The 25,368-nt window shown below is 36.2% G+C and overlaps 5 protein-coding genes across 5 annotated transcripts in view; 2 read left to right on the plus strand and 3 right to left on the minus strand.

The window, feature by feature from the left end:
• The first annotated feature begins 2,941 nt into the window (after window positions 1-2,941).
• LOC106323203 (glutathione S-transferase T3-like) lies at window positions 2,942-3,832 on the plus strand. Its single transcript, XM_013761356.1, has one exon. The coding sequence runs from the start codon at window positions 2,942-2,944 to the stop codon at window positions 3,830-3,832; it is 891 nt and encodes a 296-aa protein (XP_013616810.1).
• Window positions 3,833-6,319: 2,487 nt separating this feature from the next.
• On the minus strand, window positions 6,320-8,214 carry LOC106323204 (vacuolar amino acid transporter 1). The gene is made up of 3 exons (XM_013761357.1): window positions 8,058-8,214; window positions 7,217-7,821; window positions 6,320-6,859 (listed from the first exon to the last, which is right to left on the minus strand). Exons 1-3 carry the CDS (start codon window positions 8,212-8,214, stop codon window positions 6,320-6,322), a joined length of 1,302 nt encoding a protein of 433 aa, XP_013616811.1.
• Window positions 8,215-14,365: 6,151 nt separating this feature from the next.
• On the minus strand, window positions 14,366-19,368 carry LOC106321208 (transducin beta-like protein 3). Its single transcript, XM_013759525.1, has 14 exons — window positions 19,072-19,368; window positions 18,198-18,380; window positions 17,946-18,107; window positions 17,574-17,791; window positions 17,181-17,463; window positions 16,947-17,081; window positions 16,565-16,683; window positions 16,329-16,485; window positions 15,906-16,152; window positions 15,766-15,842; window positions 15,435-15,554; window positions 15,209-15,339; window positions 14,948-15,122; window positions 14,366-14,872 (listed from the first exon to the last, which is right to left on the minus strand). The coding sequence occupies exons 1-14, from the start codon at window positions 19,366-19,368 to the stop codon at window positions 14,549-14,551; spliced, it is 2,628 nt and encodes an 875-aa protein (XP_013614979.1). The 3' UTR covers window positions 14,366-14,548.
• A 742-nt stretch (window positions 19,369-20,110) lies between these two features.
• Window positions 20,111-20,956, plus strand: LOC106323205. The gene is made up of 4 exons (XM_013761358.1): window positions 20,111-20,301; window positions 20,391-20,519; window positions 20,608-20,736; window positions 20,821-20,956. The coding sequence occupies exons 1-4, from the start codon at window positions 20,111-20,113 to the stop codon at window positions 20,954-20,956; spliced, it is 585 nt and encodes a 194-aa protein (XP_013616812.1).
• A 3,252-nt stretch (window positions 20,957-24,208) lies between these two features.
• LOC106324785 overlaps window positions 24,209-25,368 on the minus strand; it is a 3,014-nt gene continuing 1,854 nt past the window's right edge. The window contains exons 7-11 of the mRNA XM_013762768.1: window positions 25,057-25,197; window positions 24,890-24,971; window positions 24,712-24,758; window positions 24,501-24,582; window positions 24,209-24,397 (exon numbers count right to left, since the gene is read on the minus strand). Of these exons, the coding sequence (XP_013618222.1) occupies window positions 24,314-24,397; window positions 24,501-24,582; window positions 24,712-24,758; window positions 24,890-24,971; window positions 25,057-25,197 (436 nt within the window). The 3' untranslated portion in view covers window positions 24,209-24,313. The remainder of the gene's footprint in view (window positions 24,398-24,500; window positions 24,583-24,711; window positions 24,759-24,889; window positions 24,972-25,056; window positions 25,198-25,368) is intronic.

Consider the following 25,368-nt stretch of genomic DNA (forward strand, 5'->3'; position numbering starts at 1 on the left):
ATTATCCAAAAAATAGGCACCAAACTAGCACCAAATTAAAGTCGAAACTTTATCGAGTTTTTAATATTTTTATCCCAGTAAAACTGAGAGCTAAACTAATTAATCCGAAACCAAACCTGAATTTACAAATAATCGTACGGTCTCTATATTTTTTAATTCGAAAAAAATAAAATCACAACCAAAACCGAAAACCAAAAAAAATAAAAAATTACAGTCGAACTGAAAATTGAACGCACATGCCTAAACATATTAGTGAACAAATAGATGGATTAATAAATTTTTCAACGAAAAATATTCCGCGCTTTCAAAGCGCACGGGTCAAAATCTAGTAAAATATTAAAATTGATATTAAAAATAGTTACCCGTAAAGTAAGTTCTTTTAGTCGTGATTATATTTATCAAACTTTTTCTTTCTCTTCTCAAAGTTGCTCATATTTTCAGTGACATACAAGTTCAACATACAGAATAGTTGATTCTTCAAAAATGTATGACTGTTCCGGTACAATAATGGGATTGCTATAAGGGCGAGCTATCTCTTTCTCTTGTGTTCGTTGCAATGGAATATTGCGCATGTGCATCTTCAATTGAAAATTGGCTTAAACAGTACTATTTTATGTAATTGATTCTTATTCTTTTGTTTACTAACCCTTTCTCACTACACTTGATCTTGGAAGACAATAATTGATTCTTTTTGTTTGGTTCTTTGATTCTTGCATAAAGTAAGATGATTACACAGGCATATTAGATTATCAATTAATATAAGAGAAGACATGTGCATAAATAATCAGTAAACACAGATTAATGATTTTGTTTTTGGTATTGAGAAAATTTGTTATTTTTCGTTTTCTTTCTACCATATTAGCCATTATGGTTATTGTAATGTATAAAGATACAAGTGAAATATCTTAATATAAAGGAATCCACCCATATTTCTCTTTTTCTTTATAAATGTAAATATAAATTAATATAGAATATAAAATGTATGTACATACTTTCTCAATTTCATTTGTTTGTTTGATCCATTTAATACGGATAATCCGAATTCGATGGAAACCTCTTGAGATTTCGAAAGGGGGTTATCCCATGAATAGTTAATGGTATAAACTCTGATATCAAAAAATAAAATGAGTCAATATCAACATTACAGTTTAATATGTTAAGGGTCAGTTTTTTTTTTTAAGTTTGCCCAGTAAAACGTTTGAGCCGGCCCTGACTAAACCGGACATAACATAAAGCTAATTTATAGAAGATACATAATCTTTATACTCTATCCATATCATCAGTGTTCTTTTTATATATTATATGTTTGTTGGTTCTTGATTCTTCTTATTTTCAGTTTTAGACCACAATTAACGGAGTGTCTTAAGGGAGGTTTTTAGTATTATTAGGATTTAACAAAAAAGAAAATTAATATTAATGTGAAGAAGCGCGTCTTATTAGGGGTCATGAAGAGCCGAGTCTAGTGGGACACGTGCCCTTTGCGCGTTCTTCTCTTTCTTTCTCGAGAAAGAATCAAACGGCGTCTCATCTCTCTCCCTCTCTTCCACGACGCCTTGTCTCTCGGGCTTTCCTCGGCGACTCCGCATGTGTTTCGATCGATGGCTCTCCTCGGCGTCTCCGTCGGTGGATCGTTCGTCACTCTTGCTCTCCTCGACAGCTCCGCGTCTCTCTATCTCTCCTTGACGACTCCGCCTCTCCGCTTTTGATATCTCGGGGGTGATCCTCGACGGCTCATCGACGACTCTGCATGTGTGGTTTTGATCTCTCGGTGGCTCTCTTTGACGGCTCCGCGTCTCTTTAGCTCTCCTCGACGGCTCCGCGTCTCTCTAGCTCTCCTCGACGGCTCCGCGTCTCTTTAGCTCTCCTCGACGGCTCCGCGTCTCTCTAGCTCTCCTCGACGGCTCCGCGTCTCTTTAGCTCTCCTCGATGGCTCCTCGAGGACTCCGCGTCTTTTGATCTCGCAATGGGTCTCCTCGACGGCTCCTTGACGACTCAGTCATCTTCTCTTTTGATCTCGCGGTGGCTCTGATGGACAACTCCTCGACGACTCCGCCTCAAGTGCCTTATGATCTCGCGGTGGCTCTCCTCGACGTCTCGTCGACGAAGAAAAGCAAAGACGGCTCTCTCCGTGGCTCTCCTCGGCGGAATCAAAACGGGGAGTGTTGATGATTGGTCGAATAGAAAGGTAAAGCTATGTCTCATGATTCTGTGTCATGTGTTTGTTTATGTCTCATGATTAATTTCGATTGTGTTTTCATCTTTGTGCGTTGAGATGTAGGGATCAGGAGACATGCTTGCAAGGTCTAAGCAGAGAACTACACTTACCGAGAAGTTCCAATTGCAAAACAGGTAAACCGTTTATCTTTGATCTATTAGATAGATTGAAAGTGTTGAAATGTGATTGTGATTGGATTGTGTTCTTAAATGAATAGATTGTGATTATGTTCTGATATTACATAGATTGTGATTCTTGTGTGTATTGAATTAGATTGTGCCCTGGAATGAATAGATGGAAGTTCTTGTGTGAATTGAAGCTCGGTTATTAATTGATGATTCTTACGTGAATAGATTGTGATTCTTGTGTGATTTCGTTTGGGCTGTGAAATGAATTGAATGTGGTTCTGGTGTAAATTGAAGCCTCGGTAATTAATGAAGTGGTTAGTGTTAGATTGAAGTTAAGATAGGTAATAAATAGTTGAAAAATGTTTGATAAAAGTCGATGTGTTAGCTAGATGTCAACTCCAATTGGTTGAGTGTTATGAATGCCTTGATCAATGCTCCTTTCATTCTTCTCTTCTATAAAACACATTCTTCTTGTATTAACTCTATCAAAAACACATTTTTCTTCTCTTCCTTCTGTCAAAAACCGAGTTCTTTTCTTCTTGTCTTCATTTCTTTCTCTCCTGTTTGGTCGGATAAGGATTCCAGTTCTTATAATCCGATGTCAAACTTTGTTGACCTTCTTCAAAGTCAGCAACACACTGTCTTTGGTTATTACCAAGACAGTGCCCTCGACTCTTCCTCACAAGTCCCTCTGTTTTTCACTCAACCCACGGAAGCTTCAATCCCAAGTCAAGACACTCCTGTAGAGCGTATTCAAAGGAGGAAATGGACGCCTATTGATGATGTTGTCCTCATCAGCGCCTGGTTAAACACAAGTAAAGACCCTGTAGTTGGGAATGAGCAAAGAGCTGGTGATTTCTGGAAAAGAATAGCTGCCTACTTTGCTGCAAGTCCCAAGGTGGCAGCTTGTGAACAGAGAGAGTCTACTCATTGTAAGCAGAGAGGGCAGGAGATAAACGACCTTGTCAACAAGTTTTGTGGGGCGTATGAAGCTGCAAGTAGAGCGAAGAGTAGCGGTCAAAATGAGAATGATGTTCTCAAGGTTGCTCACGAAATCTTCTACAACAACCACAAAAAAAAATTCATCCTCGAACATGCTTGGAAGGAGCTGCGTAATGACCAGAAATGGTGCGAGCTTTCTACTAGTAAAACCGAAGGTAGTGCTAAAAGGAGGAAGTGTGATGACAGTGCACAATCTTCAACCTCTCACGCAACCGAAACCACCACTGGTGAAAACGAGGAAGGAATCATTCGTCCACCGGGTGTTAAGGCTTCAAAGGGCCATGGTAAGAAGAAGCTGGCATCAGACGGGAAGGACGGGAAGGGGCTATCTGAGTATCAAGGTATGTGGAACATTAGGATGCAGGATTTGGCTATGAAGGAGAAGTTATCAAAGATGAAGCTACTTCAGTCATTACTTGCAAAGACTGAACCGCTAGCTGAGTATGAAGAGGCTCTGAAGAAGAGGCTGATTACTGAGTTGCTCTAAAATTAGCTCTAGACTAAGAAGGAAATTCGATGTTTTAAGTTCTTGTTCTAATTTCAGTTTATGTGTCTTGTTGTAATGTTTTTAGTTTCAGTGTCTTGTTCTCATGTTTCAGTTTCAGTGTCTTGTTTTCATGTTCTTCTTATGGTTGTAATGTGACTGGCTATTAATTATATAAATGCTTGTTTTTTTCTTCGCTGTCTCATATTCTTGTCTTGGTGATTGGTTGATATAAAAAAATCTACTTAGTAATCATATAAGTATCTCTGTCTCATGTTCTTCTCTTGGTTTTGCAGATGCTCAGTGTCATGAAGTCTCGGTGGAGGAAGCTCAGTGTCATGAAGTCTCGGTGAAGTTCAGTGTCAGAAAGACTTGTAGTCTTGTGAGGAAGTTCATGTCACGGGTGGTTATTAACAAGTGCTCTTCTGTTTGGTAGTGTCACGGGTGGTTATTAAACTAAACATGTCAATCAGCTGCTCTTCTGTTTTGTAGTTTTGTGAGGTTGTTACCAAGTGCTACGCTTGTAGTTTTGTCACGGTTGTCGTGTAAATGTAGTGTCACGGGTGTTTATTACCAAACATGTGATTCTTTTCATTCTATATTTATAGTTTGTATGCACCAAATAATTGGCAAACATTTCGAGCAATTCATCTGCTTCTCATTCTCCTTCTCCTCTCATCCTATCTCCTCTCTCCTTTCATTCTCGTTCCGTGATCAAAAACACAAAATTATCAAAATCAATTTATGGCATCTGCTTCTCATTACCCTTCTGATGGATCAGATGATGAAAACTTTGATCAATATTTTGATCAATACTTTGATCAATATTTTGATCAATACTTTGATCAATATTTTGAGCAAGCTTCCGAGAATTTTACCGTTGATTATGATAATCAAGAAGAAAGAAGGAGAAGAAGGAAAAAACGAGTTTATATCGAAAGAAAACGGGAAGATGGCCATGTACGTTTGTGGAATGATTATTTCAGTGAAACTCCAACATACCCTGCTAATCTATTCCGCAGACGATTTAGAATGAACAAGCCATTGTTCATGCGTATTGTTGATCGACTCTCCAATGAAGTTCAATTCTTTCAACAACGACCAGATGTTCTTGGTAGGCTTGGTCTCTCTACACTTCAAAAGTGTACAGCAGCTATCCGTGTCTTGGCATATGGTACCGCGGCTGATACGGTTGACGAATACCTTCGGCTTGGTGAAACTACTACTCGGTCATGTTTGGAAAATTTTGTGGAAGGAATAATATATTTATTCGGCGACGAGTACCTAAGAAGACCAACACCGGCTGATCTTCAACGTCTACTTGCTATTGGAGAGCAACGTGGATTTCCCGGGATGATAGGAAGCATCGACTGTATGCATTGGGAGTGGAAGAATTGTCCTACCGCATGGAAATGTCAATATTCACGTGGTTCGGGAAAACCCACCATCGTTTTAGAGGCAGTTGCTTCATATGATCTATGGATATGGCATGCGTTTTTTGGACCTCCAGGTACCTTAAATGATATCAATGTTCTTGATCGCTCACCTGTTTTTGATTATATAATTAATGGTCAAGCTCCGCAAGTCACTTTTCCTGTAAATGGAAGAGAATATCATTTGGCTTACTATCTCACCGATGGTATTTATCCGAAATGGGCAACTTTTATCCAATCTATTCCAATACCACAAGGGCCGAAAGCGGTGTTATTTGCTCAACATCAAGAAGCTGTCCGAAAAGATGTCGAGCGAGCTTTTGGAGTCTTAAAAGCTCGCTTTGCCATCGTTAAAAATCCGGCACTTTTTTGGGATAAAGTCAAAATTGGGAAGATTATGAGAGCATGTATCATACTCCATAATATGATAGTTGAAGACGAACGAGATGGCTACACTCAATATGATGTTTTAGAGTTCCAACAAGGGGAAGACAATGGAAGTTCACATGTGGATCTAACGTATTCTACAGATATCCCGACAAATATCGCCAATATGATGGGTGTTCGAACAAGAATTCGTGATAGACAAATGCATCAACAACTGAAAGGAGATTTGGTTGAACATCTCTGGCGTAAATTTGAACGTGATGAAAACAACAACTGAGCTCAAATGTTTCTTTAAAATTATTCTCGTTTATTTTAATAATCTTTGTTGTAATGTTTTTTTAAAAAATCTATGTTTAAATTTTTATCTTTTAATATGTTTTATTTGATAAATAAATTTTATGCTTAATTAAATTTTGTTTAATTAATTTTTTTTAAGAACCTCAAATTAAGAGCTTACCATTGGACCTCGTAAACTAAGACTATCTTAACTACAAATTCTTAACTACCATTAATTACTAAAAAAATATTAAGATACCCAAATGGGCTCTTAGGGTTAATCTTGCTCTTAACAACAATGTTTTTCGATCTTTTCTATGTAAAGGTTTGCCTTTATCTTTTATTCCGCTTTTTATAAACTATCAGCAACAACAAACCGCGTTTTAAACCCCACTCAATTTCCATGAACGCGAACGAGCTTATTCACAAGCAACTTGGACGAATCAAACGATCCCAAAACTCCAAGAACGCAACCAAAAACAACAAACACAACATTCGCGGCTCTTGTGAACTTCGACATCCCGTCCCTGCATATCTTCACGTAGAAAGCACATGGTAATATAACGGCGATGGTGACGCTAACCAAGGAGCCCGTGAGGCTCAAAACATAACCGAAATAAGGCACGGTTAAAGCCAACGCGAGAATTACTAGTAGCAGAGTGGATCCCACAAGACCACGAGTCACGAGCTTGGTGCGATCGGACATGGTCAAAGGAAGGCTGCGTTCAAGCTGGATGGCTAAAGGAGCGAACTCTAGAGCGTATTTGGTCATTGGGGTAAGTACAGTGGCCCAAAGAGCGATCTTGGTTACAAGTAGGTGTTTTGGAAGACTGAGGGTAACTTGGGGATTTATGTTTGGTCCGAACATCTTCGCTCCTGTGATTGCTAATGCCGTGTACAGAGCCGTCACCGTAGCAAAGCTTACGATCGATACCTGCGTAACAACACATTATTAGAACATCGTTAACCATCAGAGAGTTTCTCAGAATCTATTTTAATTACTTTTCATTTTTATCCTAAAAAAACTTGTAAGAAATGCCCTGATGATCTTAACATGCAAACAATATTCCATGAAAAAGTGCAAATAATATTAGTTCATGTATTTTAATAGGTAGTAATACTTGAATCTAGGATCAGCGAATTTATGGTTTACCAAGTTCATTTTTTGAACATTAAAGGTTGCAAAGTCAAGAATCGAACCCGTTATCTCTTCTTTTCCCAAGTTCTTTCATGCATGTTTTTTTTTTTCTTTTTCTTCCATACTTGTTTATATGAAAATATGCTAACGTACCTTTGTAAATTTGGAGGGATCTTTCATGGAAGTATACAGATTAGGAAATACGATGTGTCCACCGAACCCGAACAAATAAACTCCCGAAACCGTCGGAATATTCCTTAACCGGAGCACCGGAATCCTCCCATCGTCAAGAACGCCTCCAAACACGGCCGTGTAAACCACCGACATAAATATAACCGCTGACATAAGAATCCCACCGGAAGAAAGAAACGAGATCGAGGACAAATTCCTTATCCACAGACTCGGCAAAGCGATCGCCACGGCCACCGCCGTCAGCTTCGCCGCGGGGAAAGAACCGTTGTGGAGGTTGGTGAATGTGGCGGGAAAAGCTGCAGCGATGTTGTCGTGGAGGGAGATGGTGTAAGAGACTAAAGCCATGAAGATTTCGAGGTAGATGAAGAGTGAGGCGAGGAGGTGGCCGTGGCGGCCGAAGGCGGAGTAGCCGATGTCGGAGTAGGATTTGGACTTGGGGTTGCGGCGGAGACAGTTTCCGAGGATGTGGGAGGTGTAAGTGGTGAGAACTCCGAGGGATATTAGGAGGAAGATTGAGATCCAACCGCCACTTTCCACGGCGTATGGCATTGATAGTTGGCCTAGTCCTGTGTCACAGGAAAAGATGACGTCAGAGTTGCTGGCTTAATATATTGTGGAAACTTTGTATTTACTTAACTATCTCACTTTGGCTAAAAAAATAATTATGTTTTCATATTTTAGTATTGTGTTTAAAACAAAATTTTAGACTATTTATCTTTCTTTTTTATGTTCAAACCATTTAGACTATATATCTATGGTTAAATATTCGTTCATACCATATAATGTTAAACTACGTACGTACCAATGAGCATACCAACCATGTTGATAACCGAATGAAGAACAGAACTATTCTCAGACGCCTCATGACTCAAACCCAACTCTTTAACCGGGTTTTCGTGGTGACATTCACACAGTTTGTTTTCCTCAACACACGCAATACAGACCTTCGTTCCCGACATTGTTCTACTATTAGTTATTGTTTCTTAAATGTGTTAGAGAAAGAGAGGGAATGGTGCTATTATTTGTAGTAGAGGAGGATACACTATTTCATTTACACACAAAAAAAAGAGAGAGGATACACTGTACAATGAAGGATTCTAAATTTTATTAATTACAATTTGATACGCTGGGTTTTGTGTTGAGTCTATTCCTTGGCTTCCAATGAAATTGGAAAGTGGGATTTGCTGTTTATTTGATTCTGTATCATATTGGTTAGGAGGAATCATGGCACACATTCGAGAGGAATGTCCATACGTCATTATATTCTTTCTTTTTTTGTCATTACATTCTTAAGTGAATCAGGACGTATATAGCTAGAAAAAACTCCTATTATATATACTGTAAATAATAAATAGTACGTATGCACCTTTATTAGCTTAGAATATTGATATGAAACACGCTTTCATCATATATATTTCATCGGTAATATAGTCAATAGTAATTAAAGACATTTATAAACTAAAGATGCTATATGATACTGTGATTGGAATATTTTGAATTATAACATTTGCTTCATTCTTCTAATGGTTATATATATATATATATATATATATATATATATATAATAAACAAACTGTAGACAAGGTCTTGGTTTATTGTAACAGAGGTAATTTTAAAGAGTTTAGTGGCGATCGTCGTTGAGAGCCACCCATTAATGTTGACGAAGAATTCTAATATATGTTAATTCGTACTTGTATATGATGAGTGGTTTTTGCATATATTTTCTATTATAATATAATATCATGACGTTGTTTTCTAACCTTATACTATATTTTTCAAAATGATGAGATATACCAGTAAGATGTTAAGATTGAATCCGGTTGTGTTCCAACTTCATGAATTTGTTCCAAAACCTGTCGAGTATCAATCGAAAGACAAGATAAGACCCCACTAATGTATCTCTATTTATGTCCATAAGATTTATAATAATATATTATACGTACGTGATCAATTAGAAGAACCAAATGTATATATAGTATAATAATATGTCCATGGGAAATGTCTCAAATGTATCACTTACAAACTTGCATATGATGAGTATAAGTGAGTAAAGGGAATAATAAATGAGAACGTTGAGGAAGAAGTGAAAACCTCGTGAATCATAACATATGCTATGTTTTATGTGATGCATGACGTGTATTACACAAATCCCCTGTATATTATTTGAGAACCATTACAACTTTTTTTGTATTCACATGTCATCACTTGGATGATTCTTAAAATCATTAGAGAAATATGTTGGTCCATCAAATTAGATAATAAGTTTTTTATTAAACTAACAATAAATTCATCATTAATGTACTTTATTATTTCCTTAAATAAAATTTACGGAATTGCCTAATGTAGCTAAAGTATATATGACAATTAATGATTTTGAATAATAAAGATTTGATAAAAAAATAGTGTATCTTCTATTATATTTGTTTAATTTTATACTATTAAATAAATTAAACAACCACAATAACCATATAATAAAAATTTAGATTTTTATGTACATGTTATATTTTGAATTTTTACAAAATTACTATTAATCCTACAATAAAAATTTTGTTATCAATAATTTAAATTTTTTTCTATAAAAGATACAAATGATCAAAAAAAACTATATGAGTAGAAATCATCATTTAATAGACATTAATATTAGAAATATACTAAAATATATTATCTATGTTAGTATCATTTAAATTTAATTACATATCCTATCAAATATAAAAAAAATATTTTTTGGATTAATAAAATTTATTTATATGTGTGCACCAGTTTTAATTATATATTTAATAGTTACTGGCTTTTAATTATTTAATATATATTTATTATTTCATAATATGTAAAAATATTTAATACATAAAATAATATATATATATAATGTTGATCCCGCGCAAGACGCGGATCTTAACCTAACCTAGTTATAATTATACGAGGAGGAATATTTTAATTAGGTTATTTTAAGTAGTTAATAAGCTTTGTTCCCATGACGTGTGTACGCTTACATGAGACAAAGAAACAACAAAAAGGTGAAGAAAATTTTTATTGTCAAACTTGGGAAACAGTGTTTTCCAGTTTAGGGATAATAGTTTATGTACTAATATAAGTATTAAGTTTTAAAATAGTACCATATGGACAATTTCTATGTGTTCACATCAGCTAAAAATTAAATGTGATATTTTGATGTGTCCACATCGCTCAGAGTATGTTAAAGGTGTAACATCTAGAAGAGTTACATTCATAAAATGTGTAGAAAGTGTTGATGAAATGGTGCTGTCTCCAAATATTAAGAATACATAAATTTGACATATTTAATGCTTAAGAAGGTTTTGAAGTATCAAGTAGTCGATAAAAACTACAAACGTTGCTCTTCATATGGAGAATATAAAAGAATTAAACAATGTCTACGAGATTTTGAAGCTTTTTAGAGTATTATTATATATATATATGTTATAAAGTTAGGAAGAGAAGTCTCTCTTCTCTCTCTTCCCTCTCTAACCCCGTGAACCTTTAACCCTAATCAGCTTCAGCTTGCGCCGTCTTCAGTTGGTGGCGGCTCCGGCGGATTCGCTGCCTCCGTCGCCGGCTGTCTCTCTCCCTTCTCTATCCTTTCTTTCTCCTTCCCTGTTTCGTCTCTTTCTCCCTCTTCTTAGCTTCGTCGATATACTTTCCGTTGTGGTCTCTCTCACTCCTCTCCGGCGTCGCTGCCCGGTGGTGAAGATTCTGGAGCGGTGGTGAGGTGCGACTGGGAGAGTGGAGCTTGGTGGCTCTTCCGTGGGTTTCCTTCGAGACATCGCTTAGATCTGGCCAGATCTGCTTTCAATGGTGGTCGATTTTGCTCCGGTGGTGGTGCTCCAGGCCTCAGTCGTTTCTTCCGGCGTCAGTTTGCGGTTGTTGATGACAAGTGCCCTCGTTCTCGGTTTGGGGGTTCTCGTTTTTGAGATTTCTCTTCAGATCTATCTTCTTCTCATTACCAGTGAGAGTTTATTGTATCAGGAGTTGATTTTGAATCTCAGGCAAGTTCTCAGACCGTGGTGGTGATTCTCTGCTGGCAGCTCTCCTTGCAGGTTTGTGTAGTGCTCCTTGTGGCTAGAAGGTGTCTCTGTCAAGCTCGTGAGATAGGGCTGAGCTCTTCTTCTTGGCTAAATCAGAAGTGGCGATTTGGTGAAGCGGGTTGTTTGAGCTTCTCTTTGCGGATAAAGGTCAGACTCTGGTTCTCAGGGTCAGTCGCTCGTGCGGGTTATTGTTGGCTTAGGTATGTTGTAGTCGACCTTGGACTACAGTCCCGGTGAGGGCGAGTGTTGCTAGCACCTCTGCAGATAGGGTGTGGTTCCGCGGATCCTTTGCCCTGTGGTGTTAGCGTCCTTTTTTCGTACATAGTCTGGTGGTGGTGGCGGGTTATCAGCCAGTGGTCTATCCAAATAAGAGTGGTTTTGCGCTCGAAGTTGGGGTGTTAGTGGTTCCAGTGGGGGTCTGTGGGGTTTTTAGAGTTCTCAGGTGCCTGTGAGTTTCAGGAAGGAGGAGTAGAGGTGGCTGTTTTGCGGTGCTTGGTAACCGGTGCTTCGACAGGCTCTGGTTCGTCGGTTCCGCCGTTTCGGTACAGCCCCATTGTCGTCTACTCTGAATTCCAAGCTCTAGTTGGTATCTGTGCAGTTGCAGGTGGTAGGACCTTTGTGGTAAGGCCATTTTTTTGGAGGCGAGTGCCTGAGGAAGCCAACTATACCGGCTCGTGACTCATGTTTTAACTGGCGCCTTCCTTTGGAGTTCGATCTTGCGTGCTGCTCGCTCTTGGCAACCCTTTCAAGCTCTTCCCGTGTGTTCTCTCTTCTACTTCTAGGTTCAGCTCATATCTCGCGTTTTCCTTACTGTATTTGTTGTTGTGTTATAGTTTCCTTTTGGTGTTTGTCTTCTGCTACTAGTGATTCTCTGTAACTTCTGTCACAAATTTTAAAATGGTAATGCAATCTTAACATGTTTACCAAAAAAAAAAAAAAAAAAAAGTTAGGAAGAAATATATTCTATTTCAAACTTATATTTAGCTCATATTTGGAAGATTCAATGTTTCTTAGAAATGAATAAGATCACTGAGGATATCATAAACAATAATTTCTAAAATGAAATCTAAATTCGATACATATTGGAAGGAATATAACGATATTTTTGCAATAGAGGCTGTCTTGGATCTTAGGATGAACTTTAAACTTTTGAAGTGTTTATTACAGATTGATCTATTTACATTTCTAGAGAAAAAAAAGTTATGGACAATTCTCTAAAATAAACATTTTTAAGTTTTTGTCACAAAACCTCAAAAACTAAAATGACCAAAATAACATTTTTTATTTTAAAAATTTATTTTTTTTTTATTTTTAAAAATTTGAAATTATATCCTCAAAACCCCACTCCTAACTCTAAACTCTAAACTCCAAACCCTAAACCCTAAACCCCACTACAATGTCTAGATTAATTAAACCTTGGAGTATAAGCGTATATTTACTTCTTTTGATAAAACATTTAAGTCTATTTTGGTTATTTTTATTTTTAAGGTCTATATGTGTGACGAAAATTTTTTAGATCTATCTTGGAGAATTTCTCAAAATTTATCTTAAGAATCAGCTTTATACACATTTTAAGAATATTAATGAAAATATCCTTTTTATTTAAGTTGTAAGCTCTGTCAGATTCTCGTGTTATAGACCAATGAAGAATTTTTTTTTTGCCATGTTAGATGTAAGTTTCTACTTTACAATCTGATTTGTGTTTGTCATTTAGATTGTAGCATGATTGAATTTTAAGTGATACAACAAGATCTCTTCGAAGTTCGAACTAGCTGATATTCCAGACCGAACAAGGAAAGTTGGATCCTACGTATTTAGAAGATCAAAAATTTGATATGAGAACTTATGCTGATTTTAATGTTTTACAATATTAGAAAGAGAAGTGTTAGTTCACATCGTCTTTATCCAAGCACCTTATAATACTACAACGAATATTTTGACCCAAAAAAATATTACAATGAATACATTTTTTTTGGGTGCACCTACAACGAATACATCTTGTCTTACTTTTATCTAATCACCTCAATGAACGTAGCTTTTCTTCTTAAAACATTTTACATGTTTGTTTTGGGTTTGCTTATAAATGGAATCTAGTAGGGAAAGAATTGATTTATAAATCAACCATTATAAATTGAATCTAGTAGAAATAATGCATTTCGCCTTCCCCTGAATCATTTTAAGAATGTGAGCTTCATCCAGATTCTCAAGAGCATAAATGTTTGTACATTCATTAGCAGAGAAGACTAGAATCAAAGGCGTAGTGTTTTCTTATGTAAATCAGACATCATCGGATATAGTTTTTATGTATAATATTTTTACCGATAAAAATATTAAATTTATTCAAATAAAAAAACATTTTGTACAATGAAATGTGATTTTAGCACTTAATTTAGCTAAAGCTTTGTTCTATTCTAAACCTATTTTGAACTTATCTAGTTGCAAACTGTGCTCCCATAACTCTTATCATAGGAAGGCTTTCCCATTCTTTGGATAGAGGAGATATGATTTCTTGATTTCTACATACCATCCGTTGTTCCCATCGACTAGATGATCCGGTGAACTGTTTGGATTGCGAGAACATCGTAAAAGGTTCACTAAAGGATGAAAAGTTTATGTAGATGAACCTGCAGAAAAATTATTGTCGTACCCTAAACGATGAAAGGTTCACTAATTTTGTATATGCCGATTTCGTGGTCATGCGTGTCATCCCCCGGCCAAGCTTTCAGTCTCGGTTGTGGCATAGCTTCCGATATCTCAAAACCCAGCAAGAAAATGTCAAGGAACATCCAATTAAACAATATGCGTACTCCAGAAAGTTGAAAATATCATCAAAACTTGGTTTAAACATATGGTAGTTGCCAAAAAAAAAAATCAACCATTAAAACGTTTATTTATTAGACTAGATCCAACCATTAAAACATTTATTTATTAGACTAGATGGATCATGGGTTACAATTTACAACCCACTTGTTAAACCGTCTGGAACAATGATGTTTTTGGTCTGTGTTTGTTCATCTTATTGGGGAGAAGTTATTGAAAACAAGTTTACTGAAAATTAATGGGGTAACTCTTTGAGGAAAAAACTCACTCTTTTAAATCCAAGTCTTGTAAGTTGAGAGAAACAACAGCACTTACAATTACACACAAAAAAACGAGAATTGCCAAAAAATTAGGACTCCGCCGCATATTAAATTTCATCAAAAATACGATAACCATGTCATTGCTGCCTGCTACTGAAGCAGTGTATCAAGACTCAAACTGCGATTATATTTCCCTGAGCTTCGGCAACGAGTCTCTTCTTGCTCGATCTATCTTTTGATTTCTGAGACTTTCGTTTCCTGGAAGGCGTCTTTTGGTCTGCTTCTGACTCTTGTTCCATTGCAGACACAGAAGCATTGCTCTCTTCTTTGATCTTCTTGTCTTTAGGATACTCTGTCTCAGTCTCTGGATCAATCACCGACATCTCACCGAGTGTGTAGTCTAACAAGAAACTGCTTCTTACAAATCTGTCCATCCTATTGAAATGTCTCTGAGAATATGGGATTAGACCTTCCAGGAGTTCTCCAATTCCTTTAACCTGTCCAAAGAAAAACCCCAAGATCAAGCAAACGAAACCGATATTGATCACTGACTTTTGTCATGTAAGCCAAACCTGAACTATTTCTGTGGGAGGAAGTACGTTGAAGGTTTGGTAAAGAACAAACTGAGCAATGTGGCATCGGTTTGGTTTTGTGTTCCATTCTCTGAGATATTCAAAAGGTAAACGGAACTCTTCTTTTTCAAGTCCTTGAAGAGCTTTCACAATCTGGTCGTCTGATTCTCTTTTCCTGTTTACACCAAAATGCAGTTAAGAAGAAGGAATAGACTTGATATCGAGAAAGAGTAAACGCTATGTGTTTCTGGATGGCTTTACTTGCAGAGGCCAGCAAAGAGTTCGTAAACTTTGTGAGGCCTACGAAGCTCAAATGCTAATCTTATGGCTTTAGTGTATTCAGCATCTAACACTGCGTTTTCCAGCTCTTGACCTCTCAAGATTGTTTCTTCCTGAAGAGGTTCAAGATGATGGTCAGACTAAAGATCGAGGACACATGAAAGCTCCATGGGAACCAGAGTTTTTAGTTAAAGTGAAATTGGAAAACCTCTTTCCGGAATTCATCTTCTTTATCAGAAGCGGTGGAATCATGCCATATATTAATTACTGCATCGCCTCCACCAGTTGCAACCATTTCTGTTTTCTTTCCAACAGCTAAAGCCCATACCTGTAAAATTTTAAAGTGCGATTTGTCTGAGTATAGAATAGCACGAGGTCTGTGTGCAAGTGATGGGTACGAACATGTTCCATCAAAATGCTGAAAATTAACACTTCTTTTACAAATATAGTGAGGCAGTAGTTCATAATTCTATAACTAATAGCATCAAAGGCAGACGAAGATATGGATAATACAAAAAAAACAAGTCTTTTATGGGTACCTTGTCCTCGTGTTGGTCATATGTGGCAATGCATTCGCTAGTGTTCACATTCCAAAGTTTCAATAAACCATCGGCACCTATAAGTACATTGTTAGAATGTTAAGATTAAAAAAGTATGACACCAAGCTAGTGAAACTTACCACAGGATACAAATTGGGTGCCATCAGTTATGAATGAGGCCCTAAGGACACTTGAGGTGTGACCTTCGAATGTTTTGAGGCATGAACCGTCAGATATAGCCCAAATTTTTACTGTTTTATCACCTGATGCTGTCATTACGCACTGATCAACAGGTGAGAACTCAACAGAAAAAATCCGCCTCTTATGTCCTTTAAGTGTAACAACATGCACCAAGTCTGGTAACCTCCATATGCTAGCTGTCCGATCCTGCAAGACAGACCCAAATACGTCAAATAAGAGCCTCGAGCATGTCTTCTCAGAGCCCAGTGCATCTTCTTCAATAGGAGAGAGAGATAAATACAAGTCTTTGTATTTGTAAAATGTTATACCGAGTGAGATAATCACAATTAATCAGATTAGGTTCGCTCATCATATCTAGTTACCTCAGAGCCAGTGCAGACCAAGCTATCATTACGAGCAACAGCCACGGAATTGATGTCTTTATCATGGGCAGCGACAACACTTCTAGTTTTCAGATTAATGGGCTCTTCCGAGTCCTCCGAGATACCATCAAGGCTCCACACCTTCAGTGTACGATCACTAATCCAGTAGAATGCAAGACATGAGATTAACTTAGAACAAAATGCAAAGAATACGAAATTATTTATTTAGCACATACCCACTGCCGCTAACAAAGAAACTGAAAGACTTCTTCGCAAAAGCAACCGCTAAGATATCGCCATTATGACCTGTACCAACTCCAATGCAAGATTGGCTTGTTGCATTCCATAGCCTTACCTGTAATTGTAAAGTAACAAAATATAAGTTAATCCACTCCGCAGATCACTCTAATCGAAAAAGTGGTTTCGTAGGATATGTTTGGGAGAATGATGTGCATGATCAAAAACATTGACATAAGCTAATAACCCTGTAAAATCGGAGACAAAAAAATCCACCCCTAGTTATCTAGCTTTTGTTTGTCGATTGACAGCTAACCCAATGAAGACGGCTCAAGATGAACATGAATTATGAAGAACAACAAGGTAAGTAGATGGACTTACAGTTTTGTCTTTGCTTCCAGTCACGACTAGAACATTCCCAGAACTAGATACGCATGTGTCAAGGGACAGAACAACTTCTTTATGGCCAGCTAATACGTAGGAACATGACATTGTTGCAACATCATAAACACGAACCTACATATAGATTTGCAAATCTCAGTCCATGAAAGTATCAAATCTTAGACTTGATCATACTCACAGGATAATGACTTAGTCAACAAAATGCTCAATTACCTCCTCGAGATTCGTAGCTACTGCGAGAAACTGTTCTTCATCACCTAGGAACTTCATATCAGAAATTTCCTCATTATATCCAACAAGCCTCTTTCTTAGCACTAACTCTGGTTCTTCTACATTTTCCACGACGGAGTAGATAAAAAACTGCTGATCAGCAGTCACACAAAGCAGTCCACCATTAGAAGGCAGCATAGCAGCTGCAGTGAACCCTCTTTTAGATTCCTCATCATCCGAGCTGACAGTAATATCCGACGACTTCTGCTCGTAGAGGCAAACTGAACTGTCAAAGTAAACAGCTAAAGATTTCAATCCAGTTTTCTTACGCTAGAATGGTTTATATGATTTCACACCAAAAAAAAAAACTAATCAGCGAAGGATATAATGGCTTACCCTTCAGACTTCCAAATTCGCACTACACCACGTTCCCCAAGAGTAATAAAATGCGTTTCTTGAGAAAAAGTTTTCTTCTTCTTACTCTGCTGATCAAGAGACGCTATAAAAGAAGCGAAAGGCGACCCAGAAGAAACTGTTGTCACAGCTTCTAGTACCTCATACGTTGCAACTGTAGTCTTGCAGCTATAGTCATGAAGGTCCCACACATTCACAACCTGCGATTAACCAATAAATTAAACTTTAGAAACAGAGGCGTACAGCATACTTAAACGCCTCCTACCACTTACTAAAAACACCAAGAGAAAACAATCCTACTCCTGAAGTGTGCAACTAAATAAAAGGTAGAGAGAGAGCTTGCTGGGAACTTACTTTATCTCTTCCAGCAGTGAGTAAAGTCAACCCATCCTCTGATGGAGCAATCGAACTCACAGCTGAAAAGTGCTTATCCAAAATGGCAAGACACTTCTTCTCAGTATTCTTTGCCATAAGATCCCACACACGAACTGTTGCATCATCACTTCCCGATATAAGCTACACCCAAACGTTAAAAAAATTCTCCCTTTATAGCAGAAATTTTACTTCCAGATCAATTAAACCATAGATAGAATTGGTAGTACATACGATGTTTTTGTTAGCATCAGGATGGAACAAGACACTCAAAACAACTCCTTTATGACCTTTGAAGTAATGAGTGCAGAAACCACCATCAACATCCCAAACAAGGACTTTCCTATCAGCTCCAGCTGTCGCTAACAATCCACCAGACGCGTGGCAAGCCATGCCCATCACAGGCCCCTCATGTCCCTGCCCAAATTAGCAATAAAAACATCAAATAAACAAACACAGTATTAACTAGGCCTGGACAAAAAAACCGGAACCAAACCGAAATGCCCGAAACTAGACCAAAACCCACTTGAACGGTTCCTATATTTCTATATCTGAAATAACCAAACCGAACCGGAACCGAACCAAAAACCGAACTGGTACCCGAATATATAAAAATATTAATTATATATACATATAATATAACTAAATATATTATTAATTTAAAGATCTGTTAAAAGTATCTGAAAATAGTTGAGGATAACTAAATTATTATAAAGTATCTAAATTAACCGAAAGTATCCAAAACTATCCGGATAGTTTTATCCTAGATATCTAAAGTAATCTGAAATATCCGAAATTCTTATCTAAATCATCCTAATTATTTAATATTTTACCCCCAAATAACCGATATTTAATCTGAATTACCCAAACTATCTAAACCCGAACCGGAATAAATGAGAACCGACGGGTATTTTCTATTTCCAGTTTTACTATCCGAACTGAACCTAAAATAGGTAGTAAATGTATCCTCTATCCCCTATCGGAACTACCCAAAACCCGATCCAATACCAACCCATGCCCGAAATGCCCAAGGCCTAGTATTAACATTTAGATATCAAATTTGCCAAAAGTACATTCCTTTCTAGATAATTTTGATCTTCAATGTTACCTTCCAAGAGCGAATGCATTTCAAGGTCTCCAAATCCCAAACTCGAATCTGTCTACTATGTCCAGCGGAGAAGAGTAGCTTATCGTCAGGACTAAGAGCCAGAGCAGTGAGCGAATCCGACTCGCCTTCGATTGTCGATTTCACCGACGAGTCCGACGCCTCGACGATGTTGATGGCGTCGCCACATGCGCAGACGATGAAAGAGCCGTCAGAGGAAACGATGAAAGGGCCTCCGCTGTAGAACTGCTTTAGAGATCGAGAGCAACGATAGTTCTTCTTCAGCGACTGAGGAGCCATCTCTATCTCTCTCTCTCACTCGCTCTTTCCCGTCCGGTGAAGAGAAACGTCGGAGAAAGAATTAGGGTTTAAGCCTCCCGCTTTTATATCTCGTCGTTTTTTTTCAATAGGTCGTTAGCTTTTTCGCGTCTGCGTTTGCGTTTTGGTTAATATTTTTTTTTTTGTGCGACGTGAATACTTTCGCTACAAAGAGCTAATAAGCCCACTGTTGCCCAAAACAAAAAGCTAATAAGCCCATTAACAGTAAAATGGCCCACGAAAAAAGGGAAGCATCGTAAGTTCATAATCGTCCATCTAAAAATTTGTGGAATTTCTTAGGACCCAATTTCTTACTGTAATTGTTCTTTTACTGAGAATTTGCTTGCAGTAAGCTTATATAGCATAAGAAGAAAGAATAGGTTAACGAGATTGCAAATCACAACACATTTAAGAGAATAACAGTCATAATCAATGAGAATCAAGATTTACTAAGGATATGATTTCCATTTTATTAAGACATGATTCATCCTGTTAAGTGTGATTATCTTTGATTGATTGATTGGAGATTTGATATCTCATGAAATCCTCTACTCAATTAATGGGGTGAAACAAAAGGCAAGAAATAAGGAAGCATTCTATACATAATATTTCATCCATCCCATATATATACTCACACAAGTCAAATCAAACAACATAATAAACATCAAATCTCTTACTCTTTGAGTTTTATATCAGTAGAATCCAAAAAAAAAACTGTGAAGAAATGGCTCAAACTATGCGTATTGCAATGGTTGTGATGATGATTTTGGTAACAATCGAGTGTGGTAATGGAATGGATACTAAAGACCACCGTGTGTGTTTCAAAAACTGCCTAGAGAAGTGCCGCTTAGATGATTACACATGTCAGTTGAAGTGTGAAATAGAGTGCCATTTAACACCACCGTCTCTTCTAGTGTACGTACTTCATATCTCTTCTTTTATAACTTTTTTTTTTTGATTAAAACGTTATATTGAATATTAACATTGATGTAATGAATGGATAGTGCTAGTGAGACAAAAGAAGACCACCGAGTGTGTTTCAAAAATTGCTTAGAGAAGTGCCGCATAGATGATTACACATGTCAGTTGAAGTGTGAAATAGCGTGCCATTTAACACCACCGTCTCTTCTAGTGTACGTGCTTCATATCTCTTCTTTTATAACTTTTTTTTTTTATTTAAACGTTATATTGAATATTAACATTGATGTAATGAATGGATAGTGCTAGTGAGACAAAAGAAGACCACCGAGTGTGTTTCAAAAATTGCTTAGAGAAGTGCCGCATAGATGATTACACATGTCAGTTGAAGTGTGAAATAGAGTGCCATTTAACACCACCGTCTCTTCTAGTGTACGTACTTCATATCTCTTCTTTTATAACTTTTTTTTCTCGATTAAAACTGTATTAAATAATAATATTTGATACATAATAAAGGGATGAAGCAGTGATGGCCCCAGAACAAGGTAAAAGCGATACGTGCTACAGAGATTGTAGCAACAAATGGGGCCTTGACTCAGCTCGTATGGAACGTTGTTTGAAGACTTGCCCCACGCCTGCTACTCTCTTTTAGTTCCCACGCAAATTTTTCACTTCTATCTGCTACATGTTTTTTCACACACACAATAAGGTTTCATATTAATGTATTATGAGGGGTTCGACTTCTTTAATCTCCAAAAATAGTTAATGGAATACGAGTCAAAAGTTTTGGTTAGATATAATTGGTCGACTCAAACCCGAAATGGAGAATACATTAAATTATACGACCATATCATCAGTTTTCTCCATCCCACGGTTATTCTCGGTAAAGTTATGCGACCATATGTAAATATATAATCAAGCGATCAATCAAATAAAAACGCAGATGTTTCAAATATATATTGAACATTGACCGTAACTGTTTTTGTTATGTGTATATTGTTGAGCCGATCGATTGGGATTGAGTTATCCACTTTTTTTTTATTGTATTCATAAGAAGATTAAGTCAAGTAAATTGCAAGTACTTTATTGTATTAACAAATTAAAGGTTTAAGTCAAAGAAATTGCAACGCAGAAAAGGTTTCTAAGTCAAACTATAATAATGCTCGTTAGTGGAAAAAAAAACAACACAAAGAATGGAAATGAAGTAATGCTTAAATTAATATACACTAGATTTTGATCCGCGTTTCGAAAACGCGAGTTTTCTTGTGAATTGTAAACAAAGTTTGATATGAATTAATTTTAAAGAGTATTGTTACAAAATTGTATTATATCAAAATAGAGAGTTTGTTTTAAACTATGTAATTTATGATTAGATTATTTAAAATTTTATATGTAAATTTTTACGCAACTCTCTCTTAAGTCTGGACATTTATCTGGATCAAAAAACCAACCAGAAAATACAGGTTTGATTCGGATCCATAGAAAAAAGTACATGTTGGGTATTTATTGGATCTGCGGTCTTGGTTCAAGTCCACATCCTACTGGAGACCTGATCGGATACTTTAAGTACCCGAAATGTTTTGTGCATATTAGGTATTTTGGGTATTTCAAATATGTTTTCGATATTACGATATTCTCTTAAGTTTCAGATTCTGGTTTTTGGTTATAATTTCAGATTTAAGGTAAATTTTCAAATTTCTTAAAATATATTTTTTGGGTATCTGGATTACACTATGGGTATTTTTTGGTTTCTCAAGTTTTCGGATAAAATTTCTGATATTTTTGGGTATTTGAATATTATAGGAAATTTGTTTTGGATATTTTTGACATTTTCGGGTTTTGGGTATTTTTTGGGATTTTCGGGTACTTTGAGTTTTTTGGGTCTTAAATACCCGAACCGAATCGGACCTGATACATATCCAAAAATTAAATGCATTATGGATCCAAACCAACCCAGCCTTGGAAGGAGCTGACCCGAACTCAGGTAGAAAACTTTCAGATATCTAGTTGAGTTCAAATATTTAGGACTCAAAAGACCCGACCTGAAAAACCCCGACTTTAATCCGATCTGAAGACCTGAATGCCTATGCCCACTCTCCCTTATTTATGTTTTTCAATTAGCGAGACTTAAGACTTATTTGGCAGATTTTAAGCTAATTTAAATAGTATATATTTGCAGGAGTTTTTAATAGTTTTTAAACTTATATTGAATAAATTTTTTTATTATAGATATTTTTTATAAAACTTAATTTAACGTAAATATATATAATTTTGTTTTAACAAATGATTTGCTAAAGTGTTTTTTATCAAATTTGATTTTGTAAATATTTAGAATTATATAATGTTAGATGACATGGTATAATATGTTGTATGATATATGCTTTCATTTTAATAATTGATATCTAAATATTATATATCCATCTTTGAGCATAATATGATGTATATAACGTTATTGAATAACAACAATAACATCGGATGATAAGAAGAAAAATAATTAGAGAAGTGTATCACACAGAATGAGAAATAAGAATTGGATTTATTTAAAATATTTAAATTATTTATAGTCATAGTAGTTAATGGTACGGCAAAAAAAAGAGTTATGTGTAGATGCAACAACCTTTTTTAAATAGATTTTTTAAAAGGTTTTCTTTTAATAAGATAAATTTTCAAAATCACATCAATAATATATTCTTATAAAAAAATATCCTAACAATATATTTAGAATATATTGTTAAACTGAAGTACGCAAAATAACCTCTAACAATATATTTAGAATATATTGTTAAACTAAAGTATGCAAAATAACTTCTTTTAAAATCAACTCAAAATTATTAGAAGTGTTAGTCAAGGAGAAGCTATGTCGTATAAGCTTTGTAGATAGATATTTCAGAAAGGTCAACATATTCATTTTTAAAAACACATTTCGATCAACCAAAAAAATGATAGAGTGAAGTCTTTGGTCAAAAAAATGATAGTGTGAAATGTTGCAAAGTTGGTGGCACCAAGGAATAATATAATTTTGGTATTTAAATTTATCAGTCACGTTTTGGTTATGGATCCATGAGACACGTTTTGATAAAATGATGTTTTAATATAATGGAGTTATGTATAAATCTTTGGTGTATCATAGTAAATTGGATAGTAAATAAGAGCAATTGATTATTTTGTAGTTAGAAAAATATAAGGTAATTGATTATTGTATAGTTACAGAAATGTAAGGTGAGACTAAAAAAATAGTCCAGTGTAATAAAATAGTCCAATAACCTTATAGGTAGATTTTTTTAAGAATATTTCCTTTTAATAGTATATATAGGTAGATTTTTTAAAAATATTTTCTTTTTAATAGTATAGATACTTTTTTTTGACCAAATTAATATACATGCTTTCATCCATTATATATATATGTTAAACAAAATCAACCAACAAACAACAATCTTGCTTTGTGAGAACTTCTTTTTCCTTTGAGTTTATATCTGTTAAGATAAAAAAAAAGTTGCAAAGAAAAATGGCAGGAAAAATGTGTATGATGATGATGGTGCTGATGGTATTGGTGATAATGAACTGTGGTCTAAAACCATGTAATGGAGTTCCCACACCACCGTCTCTCGCAGGGTATGTATTGCCTCTATGTCAAAGCGTTCTTTTAAAATTGTTTTCTTATTAGAAGTATTGATATATGTATATTGTCTTAATTTGCGATGATACAAAAGGGAGGAATCTGTAACGCCACCACAAGACATTGCTCACTGCTACCAACAATGTAGCCTCAAATGCGGCTCTGACGGAGATTGCTTCGTAGCTTGTTTGAAGAAATGCCGCGGAACCTCTACTCTTTTTTAATTTCTCATACAAAGAATGATTCATGTTTTGTCTGTAAAACTATGCGACCAAGGCATTAAACAAATAAAAAACTGATCAATGATATAAAAGAACCGAAGATATATTTGCAGAAAATGAACCAATAATTGATAATCGTATGATAACTACTTAAATACAAATCTCTCTCCTATCATTTAACAATGCCGTTCAAGAATCTGTGACTAAGAACAGCTTCCGCCATTGGCCGTTTCCTGTGGTCAGCGTTCAACATTGCCTACCAAAACACACACACACGAGAGTTTAGTCTCGTTTCTGAAATATGAAACATTTGCTTATTTTTGATTCTCAGCCTACAGAGAGAAACATTGACCAAATACCTGGAGTAATTCCCAACCAGCTCTATCACCAAAATCCAGAAACTTAACAGCTTCTTCCAGGCGTTCATCAGCTAAACAGTACCTGTATAAGAAGTTTAGTGAGATTTTTGAAACACAGGCTATACCTACTAACACAGACACTTGGAGAAGAATCGATGAATTGAAAATACAACAGCTCTTTAACTAAATTACTGTTATCAAAGAGGCTTACTCTCTTACTGCATCAATATCCAGCCGGAATGTGTTTTCCAGTAGTCTCTGCAGTTCATCATATTAAGCTACGGTTAACCAAACACTATGCGGAGATACGTTAGACGCCAAAAGAGGCGAGCTAATATATAAATAGAAAGCTGTTTAAAATTGGTATCCAGTCATATGGGTAATCTCACCTGAAGAGAAAGAGAATCCATTACGCCTGCTTCACAGAACGGAACAAAGGCCAAGTATGCAAAGAGAAGACCGGCTTCATATCTGTAAACAATAAAAATGTGTTATGTGATTATCAAGTAACACTCGCAACTTAGAAAATGAACTACATAGAAAGTATAAGCAATACATGTCATCTGCAATCCCAAAAGCTCTCTTCTCAAAAACTGTGAAGGCGCCAGAAGCAGTTGCCCTTCGCCAAAGTTGCTCTGATAGTGCACCAGAGGTCGCTCCTTCTTCCAAGCATGATGGCCTGTAAGGTAAGCTCTGTCTATTAACAATGAGTTCATACAAAGCGCTAACAAATATCGTGGCCAGTTTTAAACAGCAAGATCAAAATGGCCAAAGAATATCAGAAAGCTACAATTGCTGAGGATAAACAACCAATCATGGAGTGAAATGGAGAAAGCGATGGAACCTTATGTCAACAGAAAAGGCTAGA

The sequence above is a fragment of the Brassica oleracea genome, chromosome C2, assembly GCF_000695525.1.
Source record: "Brassica oleracea var. oleracea cultivar TO1000 chromosome C2, BOL, whole genome shotgun sequence".
NCBI classification, from domain to species: domain Eukaryota; kingdom Viridiplantae; phylum Streptophyta; class Magnoliopsida; order Brassicales; family Brassicaceae; genus Brassica; species Brassica oleracea.